The 13,273-nt window shown below is 35.8% G+C and overlaps 1 protein-coding gene across 1 annotated transcript in view; it reads right to left on the minus strand.

Annotated features, from left to right (window-relative positions):
* The window catches only part of ITGA4 (integrin subunit alpha 4), a 29,859-nt gene extending 16,814 nt beyond the window's left edge, over positions 1 to 13,045 (minus strand). Inside the window, exons 1-13 of the mRNA XM_032190009.1 lie at positions 12,809 to 13,045; positions 12,585 to 12,714; positions 11,287 to 11,354; positions 10,480 to 10,609; positions 7,667 to 7,752; positions 7,289 to 7,348; positions 7,060 to 7,197; positions 6,458 to 6,569; positions 4,190 to 4,284; positions 3,733 to 3,823; positions 2,368 to 2,413; positions 1,845 to 1,999; positions 29 to 183 (exon numbers count right to left, since the gene is read on the minus strand). Of these exons, the coding sequence (XP_032045900.1) occupies positions 29 to 183; positions 1,845 to 1,999; positions 2,368 to 2,413; positions 3,733 to 3,823; positions 4,190 to 4,284; positions 6,458 to 6,569; positions 7,060 to 7,197; positions 7,289 to 7,348; positions 7,667 to 7,752; positions 10,480 to 10,609; positions 11,287 to 11,354; positions 12,585 to 12,714; positions 12,809 to 13,045 (1,503 nt within the window). The remainder of the gene's footprint in view (positions 1 to 28; positions 184 to 1,844; positions 2,000 to 2,367; positions 2,414 to 3,732; positions 3,824 to 4,189; positions 4,285 to 6,457; positions 6,570 to 7,059; positions 7,198 to 7,288; positions 7,349 to 7,666; positions 7,753 to 10,479; positions 10,610 to 11,286; positions 11,355 to 12,584; positions 12,715 to 12,808) is intronic.
* Between the last annotated feature and the right edge of the window lie 228 nt (positions 13,046 to 13,273).

The raw sequence follows: 13,273 nt of genomic DNA on the forward strand, positions 1-13,273 counted from the left end.
GAGCAATACATGTTGAAAATTACATTACCCTCATAAATGCTGGATGGTCATTGCAGGCAATGCTCTTGCTGTTAATCTTAATATTTCCAGAGGTTGTGTCAGATGTTCCATTGACAGAAAAGTAAAATCTTGCTGGCATATCCATTTTTCTATTCACATCGACACTAAGATTATAAAACAATACTGCAAAATAAAAACCAAGGAAAATGAGTTATAAAAAGTATAATAATTTTCATGAATTAATGATAGAAATCCTATCTATCTTTTGACTCATTCCCTTAATTATGTTCCATAATATCAGTCTCAAAATGCTCCACTTAAAAAGTCTCTGGTACAAGTCCATACCTGAAAAGCTTCTAGACCTCTGAAAATAATTGCATAGTGACTGATCCCTGATACATGCTTTTACATCAGTGATAGTTTTGTCAAGTTACAGTTTTCTACCAGAATCTGTTTACAGAAAATCTTCTTCAGTTCCTCATTGGGCTGACATTAAATTTCAAGAAACAATGAAGTCACCAGACATTGACAAATACAGCTTCACTTCAGTGTTTTTTTTTTTTTTTTAATTACTTTTTATGTAAGTTGGAAAGCATGAACTGCTATGATAACAAATTGCAAAAACATCTCAAAGCATTACCGACCTATTACTTTCCTTCCTCATTTCTTCCAAAAGTTAGAATACCTAGAATTTCCTCTACTCTCTTCTATCTAAGTTGACAAGTAATATGTCCAAATTCAGCAAGGGTAGTCCAATTTGACTGCTCATCTTTCATTTCAAATATGAATTTCGGAAGATCTGAACTTGGAACATTAGTTTTCCATTTACATGTGTTCTCGGTAATGTGTTCCTAAAGGACAGCATATATTCACATAGAAAATATTTAAACAATTTACTTTTATAATATAGTCAGTAAATTATTTTGAATATATTCCCTCCCATAGATATTCCTTCAAGCAAAGTAAGTTTTTGCCAAAAGCAAAATATTCATTATGTACAAGATAGCTACAAGATGTATTTTTCAGTATTTTTTATGGGACTCCTTCTCTTTCACATAATGGTATAGTGTTACAATCAGGTACTTGAGCAACTTTATAAAAGAAACATCTTTTTTATTGTGAAGTGGAAGACTTCAGGCTAAAGCAGTCTTCGTCTAGGAGGATTGCTTTTAGAAGACATCTGAATATCATGCTGAATAATCTGTTTGATTCTACATTAAGAAAAGACATTCATCCATCATTAATTCCCTCTCTATTTGCAAAGCAACAGCTCAGACATATTTGCATGTGGAAAGTTCAGACAAACTTGACAGACAATCCTCTGCAAAACTGAATATAATCTTTGGGGGAAATAAAGAAAAAAGAAAGTGTTCATAGAATAAGTGCACTGTATTTTTTGTGATCCCTTGTGACATACTATCTAATTAAAAATGTATTAAAATTATATATTAAGTTATTATGATGCTATGAAAGGGACCATCTGAAGCTATGAGTGAATTTTATGACGCTACTATTATCTAAACTAATTCAGGTACTGGAAATAGCGAATCTACAAGGGTGCCATCCTAACCACAATGCCTTTTCACCTGTTTAACATCACTACCTTTTGCATGACATATAACTCACTTAGTCCTAGCTGGGATGTGCATTTATTCTAAATTAAATAGAAGTGTAATGGCTCAATGTTGCAGGAGCTCAAAAAAAAGGTATCCGTATGTCTTAATTTTTTATTTTATACTAAACTCATTTTCATTTTGGTGAACTCAACTACTTGTTAAACACCAATAGCTTTATTTTGCAAATGTCTGCATTTCAAATGAATACATATAATGGAAGTAGCTTACCAATATAATCAGGTACCTCTCGTCCTGTATAGGTAAAGCATATCTTCAAATTCATACAGATGGCAGGCTGGTCATTTTCCATGCAGTTTAAATTAGTTCGATTTATTGAATTAGGATGTTTTAAAGAAGCTTCAACAATTATTACTGGTTTTGTTCTAAGAATATAAAAGAGTCAGTGTTCACAAAGTGATTCAGAAATAACTTACAGAATCTCTAACAATCTATTTTTATATTAGTATTATCATTCTTAGGTTATCTGCATTTTCAAGAATACAAGTAGTTCAATGCAATATTTTTGTTGCCTCAAAAAATTTCAGAAGGGTATTTTCTTTTTCTTCAAGGTATTTACTTAAATGTTTCAGGTGTAGAGCATTCTGGAAACAAGTGAGTGAAAGCTCAAAACACCCAAGAAGATTATCATGAGGTTAAAGTACACTTTTTTTTTTTTTTTTTTTAAATTACATTTTTAAAAGTACAGTTAAACTGGATGGTCTTTAAAAGTACTGAAATGTAGCAACCTCACCTCAGCACCACAGCAGAATCAGACAGAAATGCACCAATTGCTACATCTGTATGAAAAAAACAGATCAATACGCATAATTTGTCAACAGGAATTACTTCAGGTACAAGCATTTTGCAACATATTCACCTTTTGGCATCATTAAACCACTACATGCCCTTTATTTGTTAAAAGGTATATGTTAATATTCAGAGGTGCACTTCTCCATACAGATGATTCCTTAAATTGTTGTCCCCTGTCCATTAATACCACACACTAATTTGCTAGATTTGCAGATATTAGTAACGTGATGATCTGATTTCCGTTACAAGTTTAAGCAAAGGACACTGAAATACAATTCAGCTAAATGGAGGGTACAGGCATTCTTTTAAACCCAGATATTTGATTTTGCTCTGCTATGCACACAAATGTATGTGTATATAAAAAACAATTATATGTATTACATGTATCACATTATACGTAGAGACAGGAAGAAACAGACAGAAAAAATGTTTTATTCCAAATTATCTGAAAACTACTGATGCAGTAAGGAAAGAAATGTACCCCTCAAATGAGGTAGCAAAAGTAAATCTGTCAGATAAGTCTCAATGGTATAATGGTCAGAGGATGCGACTCCCTAAACAGTAAAGAGCAGGTGACCGAAGAGCAGACTACCTATACACTATCTCTTAACCCAGCCTAATGGGTTCAACCCAGATGAGATTTCTATGGACACAGCCAGAGCCTACAACATGAAGTTAATGGTAACGTTATGCTTTAACACAAGTATGATCTGACATAATCCTTTTCTGTACAACAGCAAAACATTTGAGTATGTTTTTAGAACCAGCTAAGCCACTTTACAACAAATGAGCACTTCTCTGCCATGCCCAAAAGCACTCCACAAGAGTCTTAATCCACTTTCATGAGCTGTGAGGCAGGTTAACATACCATTCACACAGACCGTGAGGGCTGCTGAGCTCACTGACTCCTCGCAAGATCCAGACTTACATGAAGACCTGTGAGATTTTTAGCTTAGCATACTAGTCTGGACAGTAAGCATGCTTTAAATGCCCAAATAAGCTCACTGTGACACTACCAAATGAGATGGCCACCACAAAAAAAAAAAAAAAAAAAAGTACATTTTTCTTCCACTTCAGCACTATAATCTTGCTATTACATCTCTCTGAGTCCTTCAGTAATAGGTACATGACTGTAAAAAAAAAATGCTCACCTGAACTTTACCTTTTTTTCCTTCCCAAACTGCAAGACACATCATCTTAATAACAGATTTTATTCCATTAAGAGTAATAAGTAGCACCATGACATTGTTCCCTGTGAATTTATACTCCTCTAAAAATTAAAAATAATCACAATTGTTTAATTCACCTTGATAACCATTGTTATCTGCGTCAATGCCACTTGCTATGGATTGTCCAAACATGCTTAAAGAATTACTGACTTGATGTCCTTGTATTCTCTACGGAGGAAAAAGAAGATAAAATTATTCTTGTAAAGTTAATCTTTCAGCTACAATATCCAATGAAAAATGGTAGTGTAAACATCCTGCTTCTGCAGGCAATCACATGCCTACCTGTGAAAGTATACCTCTGAAAGTAATATTCCTCCAGAATTTTAAACACTATATCCTAGAAGCCCTGTCTGAGGCCTCTAAAACATTTTATTTTTCTATTAAAGATTATATTAGGACTGAAATCACAGACTGTGTAAAAATTTCTGAAGTCTTTTAAAATCCAATGGTCTGAATGCTAAATTAAGGGAAAACCCTCTTCAATCTAAACTTAAGGTTTTTCTGAATTGGTTGTTTTCCACTGAAAAAGCATACCTGTGAAAATGTTGGGGTTATTCCATCTTTCCTACCATTGTATATATAAATAACTCCTTTTAGATTATCTTCTTGTGGAGCCCCAATTGCTACATCTGTGGAAAAAAACAATTTTACAGTAAACAGTTGAACAAGGTGCAGTTAAAGAAATCCAAATCACAATGCACACCATACCAGACCAAACTCATTTGACTGAATTCAAAAGCAAGTGCTAAACATTAAGGAAATCTAAAACAATACAGATCAACTAAATAATTTGACTGCCTGGAGTACTATGTTTCTGGAGAGTAAGTGCTAACTGATCCTGTGCCACTAATTTTCTGCAATAAAAAGTCTGTTCCTATAAATTCTGAATATGACCCTTAAGAGGCTATCATGGAGAGTAGCTAAAACAACTGTGGTCTTGAAAAACAATTGCCTTTTATTCTTGAAACTATGATGATTTTCCTGCATTCTGCTATTCCCAAATGGACTAAACACTGAAGTTTAGAAGAATAGAAGTGCTCTTATTACATTAACTAAAATGAACCATTTATTTTTCTCTGAAATGTCCTTAACAGCTGATAACAGGCTTGAACGGGCATTTAACATGGAAATGAAGGTGGTCCATTTGTACAAAGGAGTATGTTTTATGCTTAGATGATCTAATACCTGCAGAGTGTGTCAACATACAAATATGCAAAAAAGTGCTTGTAATAGTCCTTGCGAAAACTTCAAAAAGCTTCAGGTTTCAAATAGCCATAGTACGTTCACCAGAAAGCAGGGGGAAATGCGTTATTACATCTTAAAATTCACCCATATGAATCAGTAATTGTGAAGTTTCATTTACAAATAAAACAGAACTATCTACAAATAAATACTCCATACAGAGCACCAAACCAAAATCACGAGAAAAGCAAAGCTCTGATGATTTGGTTTAGCTGAACAGCTCTCTGATTGAATCCACATTGACTGATTCCACAACTTGGGTGACTAAAACACACAAAATATGTCTCTCCACTGGTGAGATGAAAATAGGACAGCCAAGTTGTGCTGTCTAATTAAAACTAAACATATGTTCTTGGGGGTGGTCAGATTCTACACCAACATGCATGCCATTATCTTCACAGGGCTGATACAAAAGGCTTACATCACTGAAGCTCTGCTGTGCTTTTCTATTACTTTCTATAGACAAATGGTTTCTAGCACCCGATTTCTCTTTATGTTTTGCTTCCAGCTGTTTTTCTTACATGGAAATTTCTTTTCCTACTGCCACTCTCAATATTGCTTCCACTTATTCTTTTCAATGTTTAGCTTTCTTCAAAAGCTAATCCACTTGCTTCGACTGCCCCTGCAGTTTTACGATGCCCCTTTTACATTATATTCTCTCATACATCTACTTTGTTATATGCTGCTATTAATTTGATTTTACTTCTCTGTTCCCCAGTCATACTGTTGGCTACTACTTTCCTTTACAGTTTGTAAATATTTGGGGGGGGGCAAATCCCAAAACTTGTGTGTAAAACTGTCAAGATAACTGTAAAACAGGAGATAGGGATTCTAGCAAGAGATAAAGAAACAGATTCTAAAGGAGAAAGTGGACTCTGTTAGAGAAAAGGAGACCAGATAAGAAGAAAATGACTGTTACAAGCTTTGCAGATTCCAGAGTGGGATCAAGAACACAAGACAAAGTGAAGAGTGAAAGAAGAACCCTGGATGATAACTGAAAATATAAAGGGTTATTCATAAACGTGAAGAAAGATGTGAACTTGGTAAAGACACAGCCCTGTAAAAGCTGACAGTTTTTGCACACAGGATAATAGCTCCCTGCATCCAGTCCAATTTTTGATGGAAAAAATGAAACCATTTATGAATTTCTGAACAGCAGACAATGCCGGCTGTATTTTTATCTTGTCCCTGCACAGCCTTTTTGTGCCTGCACCTCTGCTGGAGGGGAATACATGCTGCATTTCCAAACAAACTGACCGTTTCTTATTTGTATGAAACCATGACAAAATGGATAAAAACATTGGGCCTGATCCTGCACTAGGGATTCTACTAGTACCCAATTTTGTAGAATAAATTATCACCTATACTAAAGAGACAAAAGCTAATCTTTTGTTATTACACATCAATGACTGTTACCCAACTGTATTTCAAGTCAGTGGCCTAGAAAGGAATGGTCAAGTCAGCAATTCAGTCTTTTTAGCCTTCAATAATCCACTTGTTTATAGTGACGGTCCACATCTCAGCAAGAATTAAAACCAAGTGTTTAATTTTTATATTTACCTTCAAAACCATCATTATCAATGTCTCCTAGATTGGCTATGGACTCTCCAAACCTGGCTGCATATGAGTCACTCCCACTGAGCTCTATGTCCAGTTCTACCATCTTTGCCTCCTGAAGGAAAACAGAGTCAATGGCAAATTAACAGAGGCTCTTCCAGGTGACCTGCAACACTGCTCAAAATGTTAGAACTATCTTGAATGCTAGCGTGTATTCCTAATCAACACTGTAGCGAAGAAGTCAGCATTATCAAAGATTTCTAACAATATTTAGCCTAAGAACAAGAAAGAATAAGGAAATTGTTCTTTGAGAATGAGAATAGCAACGTGTTCCCATAGCAAACAGCTACAAACAGCAGCAGGCCTATATCAGAGTAGAAGGGCTTACTGCTCTGAGAAACCTGTGTGCACTGAGGTTCATTGAGCTACCCTTTGCAGCTGCGCTACACAGTCCTGCTGAGATTGTCACTGTGGTTCTAACGTTTTTGCTTTATTCTGAAATACTGTATAAGAGAGAAGAAATCTCTTCTTTTAGCTTGTTACACTATAATAACTGTGTTATTATGATTTTATTTCTTTTTTATTTTTTAAGAGAAAATACTTACAGAACCTGAATTGATATAGACATAAACTCGTCCTTCCTCTCTGATGGTACTTAGCATTGGAGCACCAACTAACAAGTCTGAGAGGCCATCTGCATTCAGGTCCACAGCACAAACTGCAGCTCCAAAGTAAGAACCAAGCTGTGTGCAAACAAGAAATCCTGTTATTTCAGACTTTGGGGAAGACATGCTAGAAGTTCTAAGGTGCAGAAAAGTAGCAAGAAAGACTTACTTTTTTACCCCTTAGTTCAAATAGAATATTTAGGTCCTTCTCAATGCTAAAAATGTATGCCTAAAATGAAAAGAAAACAAAAGCTTCCTTCAGCAAACAGTAACATGAAATACAGTCCTGTACTTTCTCTACAGTATGTGCTACAGAATCAGCTATCACAAGGTACCACTACTTGCTTTTCCCATCTGTTCCCATTCTTTAACACCATAGTTCACAGCAGTGTTATCTAGACTATATTCCCTCCTTCCTTCCTTCGACTTTTCTCCCTGGGAGAAAACCACATTACCTGACACTTGCCTTTATTATGCTAATTTAGATTGAAAAAACATGTGTGAGTATATGGAAGAATGTTGAACAACACTATAAACAATCTCTTACTTTACCAGTCTGCTCCTGTTGGGGAGCCCCTCCAATTACTTCTGTACTGTCTGATGTCAGAAAATGTCCAGCACCAACAGAGTATCCTGTAAATTACAAATGCACCATTCAATACTGTCAATACCATACAAAGAAAAAAATGGGAACATGACGTATAAAAGCTGTCAACACCACAAATTATTGCAAGTCTGACATTCAGAACTCATGCAAGTTAGCAATGAAAACAGAAAGGAACGTTTTTAAATATAAACAAAAGGTCAATACAAACAGTAAGTTCCAGCAAGCAGAAACAAGTGTCAGAAACACTTATTTCTTCCCAGGATCTAAATTATCTGCTATACTTTAAAAGTCTCCAAAATAAATTGCAAACATCTTTTGTTAATTCATATTCTACAATCATTCGGTGATTATTCATACTGCAATACAAATAAAAACTATCACATGTCCATACAGTGCAATAGGGATGCACTTTATTCAATTCTCACTCAATTATTCTTATAACCGGACTGCAAGGAGGTGAAATGCGGGGGTACTTATGTGTCCACATATACATACACCTGTATGTGTATGTGTATATGTATATATATACAAACACAGCTTATTGTCTTTATTCACATATTAATATGTCTCCAGCAAAGTCTAATTATGTAATAAGAAAACATTGCATCAGCTTTTTTAACTGGATCCACATAAAGTATTTGTCTGCGTAGAGACAGCGCTTGACAACCGGGACCATATTTTGGTTCAGTTGTCCAGCCACAGAATTGCAAACTGAAGGCTGACGCCTTAATCTGTAGCCACACCAGTCATTGTTACTCTTTCCAAAATGTGTTAAGGCTAATTTGAAACAGAAAAGACAGTTAACATATTCTGCTACTCTCGCATTTACTGAATTTCTGTTGATTTTCACAGCACACAGAGAAAATGGATAAATCAGATCAGATCAGATAAGAACGGGCCTTAAATCCTTCATCTGTGAAGACAGCTGTCTAGAATTCAAGCTTTCTTAAGGCCAGCTTTTTATTTTCATATTTTAAGCTAAAATATGCAAACAAGACAATTTATCATTTAGAGGTCAATACCTAGTTTTTACATACTCAACCAAAAAATTAAGCTTGACTAGATGAACCTTCGTTTACCTCCTCTGATCTTTATTTTATAGTTATTTTGGTTTTACTGAAGTGTAAATATTTATAATTGTTATTGATAAATGAACTTTTAAAAAAATAAAGTCACCAAAAGAAACTGTCGTCATCAGAGCACACAATTTCTATTGTGGCATTCAAATGTTAGGGGGAGGAGGGGAAATCACGTAATTGACCCTTTAAATTTAAAGGCATAATCCAACAAGATTTTATTTCCAACCCCAGTATTATCTCCTCTTCTGCATTACTAAAGATTGGCTTACTACCTTAAAATCCTCTGGCTTTTCATTGCCTCCCTTTTTAATGATAGATATTATATTGACTTCTCAGTTTTCTCAGATTCCTAAAAGAAACTATCAATTATTTTGTGATTTCTTTACAGGATTTTGTTAAGTATCTCAGGTTACTCTTACATCAGGCCCAGCTGATTTGTAAAACCAACTTATCTAATCCTCTCCCCACTTGCTCCCCAGAAAAGTTCTTATACAAGCTTTTAACCACTTGCCTATATTTGGTTTTTGGCTGTCAAAGAGTTTATTCATTCATTACAGAGATTCTCACCCTTATATTTGCAGGAGAGAAATCTGGATAAGCTTTTTCCCAGACAGGTGCAATATTTTGCCACTAAATGTTAGTGGTAGGCACCCTCTAAAATTTTTAATTTGTCCTATGAAAGGTTAGAAACATTACTGATTAACTTTATTGATCTGGGTATCTAATCACCTTTTACACCCAGCATCTTTTGCTTGAGTTTTCCTCAGAGCCCAGCTGCAGCTTTTGCAAGGCTCAGTACTGACTTCTAAAATGTTAGACATTTTATATTTCCCAATATTTATTTCATAACTTATGCCTGCTTCCTATTGCCAAAAGACTAAAAAAAAGGAATGTTTATCCACATGAACTAGATCTATGAACGGGAAAACGCAAAAAAAAAAAAAAAAGAAAAAAAAAAAAAAAGGCCACAGGCAAAAGCAGTCTTCCTTAACAGTTCAAGAAGGACAGATAGTCTTAGCGTGTAGTGTGAAAACTAAAGTTGTTGATGGTTCTGGCATACAACCCTACAAATTCTAGCACTAAATCCAGCTAACCACTGGGTTAAAGGAACATGTATAGGAGCTGTGTGGCCTTCATTGTAGATGTTTGTATGTGAGGTTTGCATTCCCATGTATCCAGACCAAGATATGGCAGGAATAAAAAAATAAATTATGATTGGAGGCAAGTCAGTCTCTTAAGATCATAGCATGCTTCCCCCTTATTGAAAATATAATTAGGTCTTGTTTCCTTTCAGCCTTCACTGTAATAAACTTTTTACATTTCTGTTACATGTGAAAGCACATCTTTTGCTATAAAAACATGTAAGTATTTCAGACTTAAGAGCCAAGTGCAAACTGCTACTAATCAGAAGCATCTCTCCCCCTTCTATAGCAAGAAATGATGGAAAGTCAGTGCAGAGATGATAGAGACAGAAACAATGTTTGAAAAGCTTCCATGTGAAAATAACAGAAGAAGCCTTACAATATTTAACAAAAATCAGAGCATGTCTATAGAAATGTCACTCCTGGGATTAACATAGCAAATACTGAGAAATACTGTGCACTGACTTCAAGATCAACTATTTAGCTTAGACTTTGATTTATATATTTATAAAGTATTAAATGTTTGAAGTACCTAGATAACTGCCAAATTTCACTTGGTTATTTGAATCTGTATAAGCATGGATTGTATTTGCAGTTGTATTGTATACAAAAACAGAACCAGTCCAATAAAATGATCCAGGGGCTCCCATTATAATTAAGTCCTAAAAGAAAAATAAAACATAGCTATGTTATTCACGTTTAAGTATTCATGAAGATAGCAAAACAAGTCAAATGCTTCTCTTTAGATCTCCTGTGAACTCAGTGAAACGATACTGGAGATGTATATAGCTCAGCGCTCCAAGATTACCACCAGATCACAGACACCATTTTTCAGACTTTCTAAAAATATGCTTCTTGAAAAACGTTGATCTGGGAACATTTTGAAAGAGAGCATCAAACTGTACAGTTTCATCTCAAAATGATTTATTTTTTTTTTTTTAGAAATCATAAACTTAGAGTGCTTAGAGTGCAGCATTGATTAAATACAGAATATTACTTTGCAAAGCAAGAAGGTAAGCCTTATTAGCATTACTGTTATATGAAATAGATTAAAGAGAACAATAAAACTTCATACTCTGTTATATGCATGCTTTTTACCCCTGAAAGGTAATTTTGACTTTTAATTCCAGAATAAAAGTAATTTTGAATATAAAAGTATTCTTGGTTAGTTTGGGAATTATCATGCAAGTATTATTAAGATTCCATTAAAAAGAAATGAGATGAATCTTATTTCTTCAACAACAACAAAGGCAGTGCTAATGTTTGTGTTCACATACAACTTTAACATATGTGTATATTTACATACATCTGTGAGAAATTTTGTATCTTCAATACACACCCCAATGTAAAAACTAGATATTCCAGCCTGGCATGACCCATGGTTTTCTCCAAACTTTCGCACATGATCTGGGTATGGGCAAGAAATATTAAAGAGGATGAGAAACATGCAGTTTCAGAATTTAGTACTAAGTCTTAAAGAGAAGTTGAGACAAGTTTAACCAAACTCAACCAAAAAAAAAAAAAAAAAAAAAAACCCCCAAAAAAAAATCAGTTTTCAGTTCTGTAATAAAAGTAAAAATACTGTTTTCCCTGGTATAGCCTTTAGCTTCAATACCCTATTGTAACAAATGCAAAGCACCATGTATCACTTGATCACAGCTGCCTTTGAAATCTTGTGAAAGATTATAGTTTTCTTTTTAAATGATTCCAAGTAAGTAATACACCAAGTGAAACAGTATAAATTGAGCAGCACAGATGGATAAACTCAACTCCTCTCTTCCACTCAGTGTATAATCCAGGCAATCTGATTGACAGGCTTACGTGTCTTGATGGAAATTGCCCCAGTGCTCCATTAAGATTTTGAAGGGCTTGTAATATGGATATCTTAGAAACATTGGCACCTAATATCCTCAGTAGCTGTTTTTACATCCAACATGCCCAGCTCTGTTTTCCTTCTTCTCCTTGCTAACTGCCTCCATCAGGATTCCCTTTGTCTCATCCCTAGATCTGTTCACCTGAGCACTGCTGAAGAGAAAAGCATGATTTCACCAACATGCCGAGCAGTCCACAAAGCCAGCAGCGGGATGTCTGATGGCATTACTCTACTGGTCTGCATGAAGAAGGCAGATTGTCAGCTCTCTCTTGCCTTGGCAAGGGACAGGGTCACAAGACTGTTCTCCTGGATTGGAGGGATGCATGCAAGGGAAGGCAGGGATGGCCTTGTTTGAAAGTTTATGGTCTTGACTTTTATTCTGCTCCTGCGGTCCTCTGAGGAAGGACTGCCGAAGGTCTTGTGCCATGGCAGTAGCCTTGGCAGGCGGAGATGTAGGAACAGGGATGCACAGTGTTGGACACGGGACACGGTGTTGTGCTGAGGAACCACAAGTATTCATCAGCAAGTATTCTGATGCTTGATTTAAACTATTTGTTTTGCCTGTTGAAAGCAATTTTTCCTAAAAGTGATAAACATCTTACTATCAAAGTTATATCACAGGTTGGGTTTATAACATCAGTACACTGTCTTCAAGCCTTTGGCTGCAGAAATGCTGCCCAGAGTAACACAGGCTTCTCACAAATCTGCACCTCTTAATTTTGTATCTTTTCCTTCCCTAGAATGGACCCAAGCATTCTGCTTACCTATATAGCACGGGCATATTCTTCTGCTCAGTTCAGTTCGAAAATCAGAAGAGATAGCAAAACAAATACCGTACGGCAGTTTGTGTTCATTTTTTATGTAAAAGATATTTTTCCATCTGTGTCCACAAGCCTATGGATAAAAAACATGACGTTTGACACACAAGCATAACAGTTATGAAGGTGGTCTGACAAATGGACTCGCAGCTCCAACGGTTAATACATACAACAATAGATCCGTTCTCTTTTGGCTGCCTTGATAAGCTGACGCCCAGCCACTGATTATCGCGCTCTTCCACACAGGTCTTCCCACAGCGCTCTCCGTTGGGGTTGCCTACGACACAAAGACCAATGTGCTGAACAGAGGATGAGCTGAAAGGCCACGTGGTGGCTAACAGGAGAGCTCTATGGGGAGACTCAGGCAGTCCCAGTTTGGTGGACCTGACCCCATCTCTGTCTTGCATTGGTTGCATATACTTTTCACATGCTTGAGCAAAGGTAGGGTTGCATGAAGCCAAAGGGAGCGTGCTGGTTCTGAACAGGGCAGGTTAGGCAGTGAGGACTGGCTTCTCTGTCATTATTGAAACGAAGATAGAAAATGATGTTACACTCAATCTGATTAAGAATTTTTTTTTTCTTACGTAGCCTCTCTTTCATAAATTATATCATAATGAAATATTCATTATGTAATA

Source organism: Aythya fuligula, chromosome 6 (genome assembly GCF_009819795.1).
Source record: "Aythya fuligula isolate bAytFul2 chromosome 6, bAytFul2.pri, whole genome shotgun sequence".
Taxonomy (NCBI): domain Eukaryota; kingdom Metazoa; phylum Chordata; class Aves; order Anseriformes; family Anatidae; genus Aythya; species Aythya fuligula.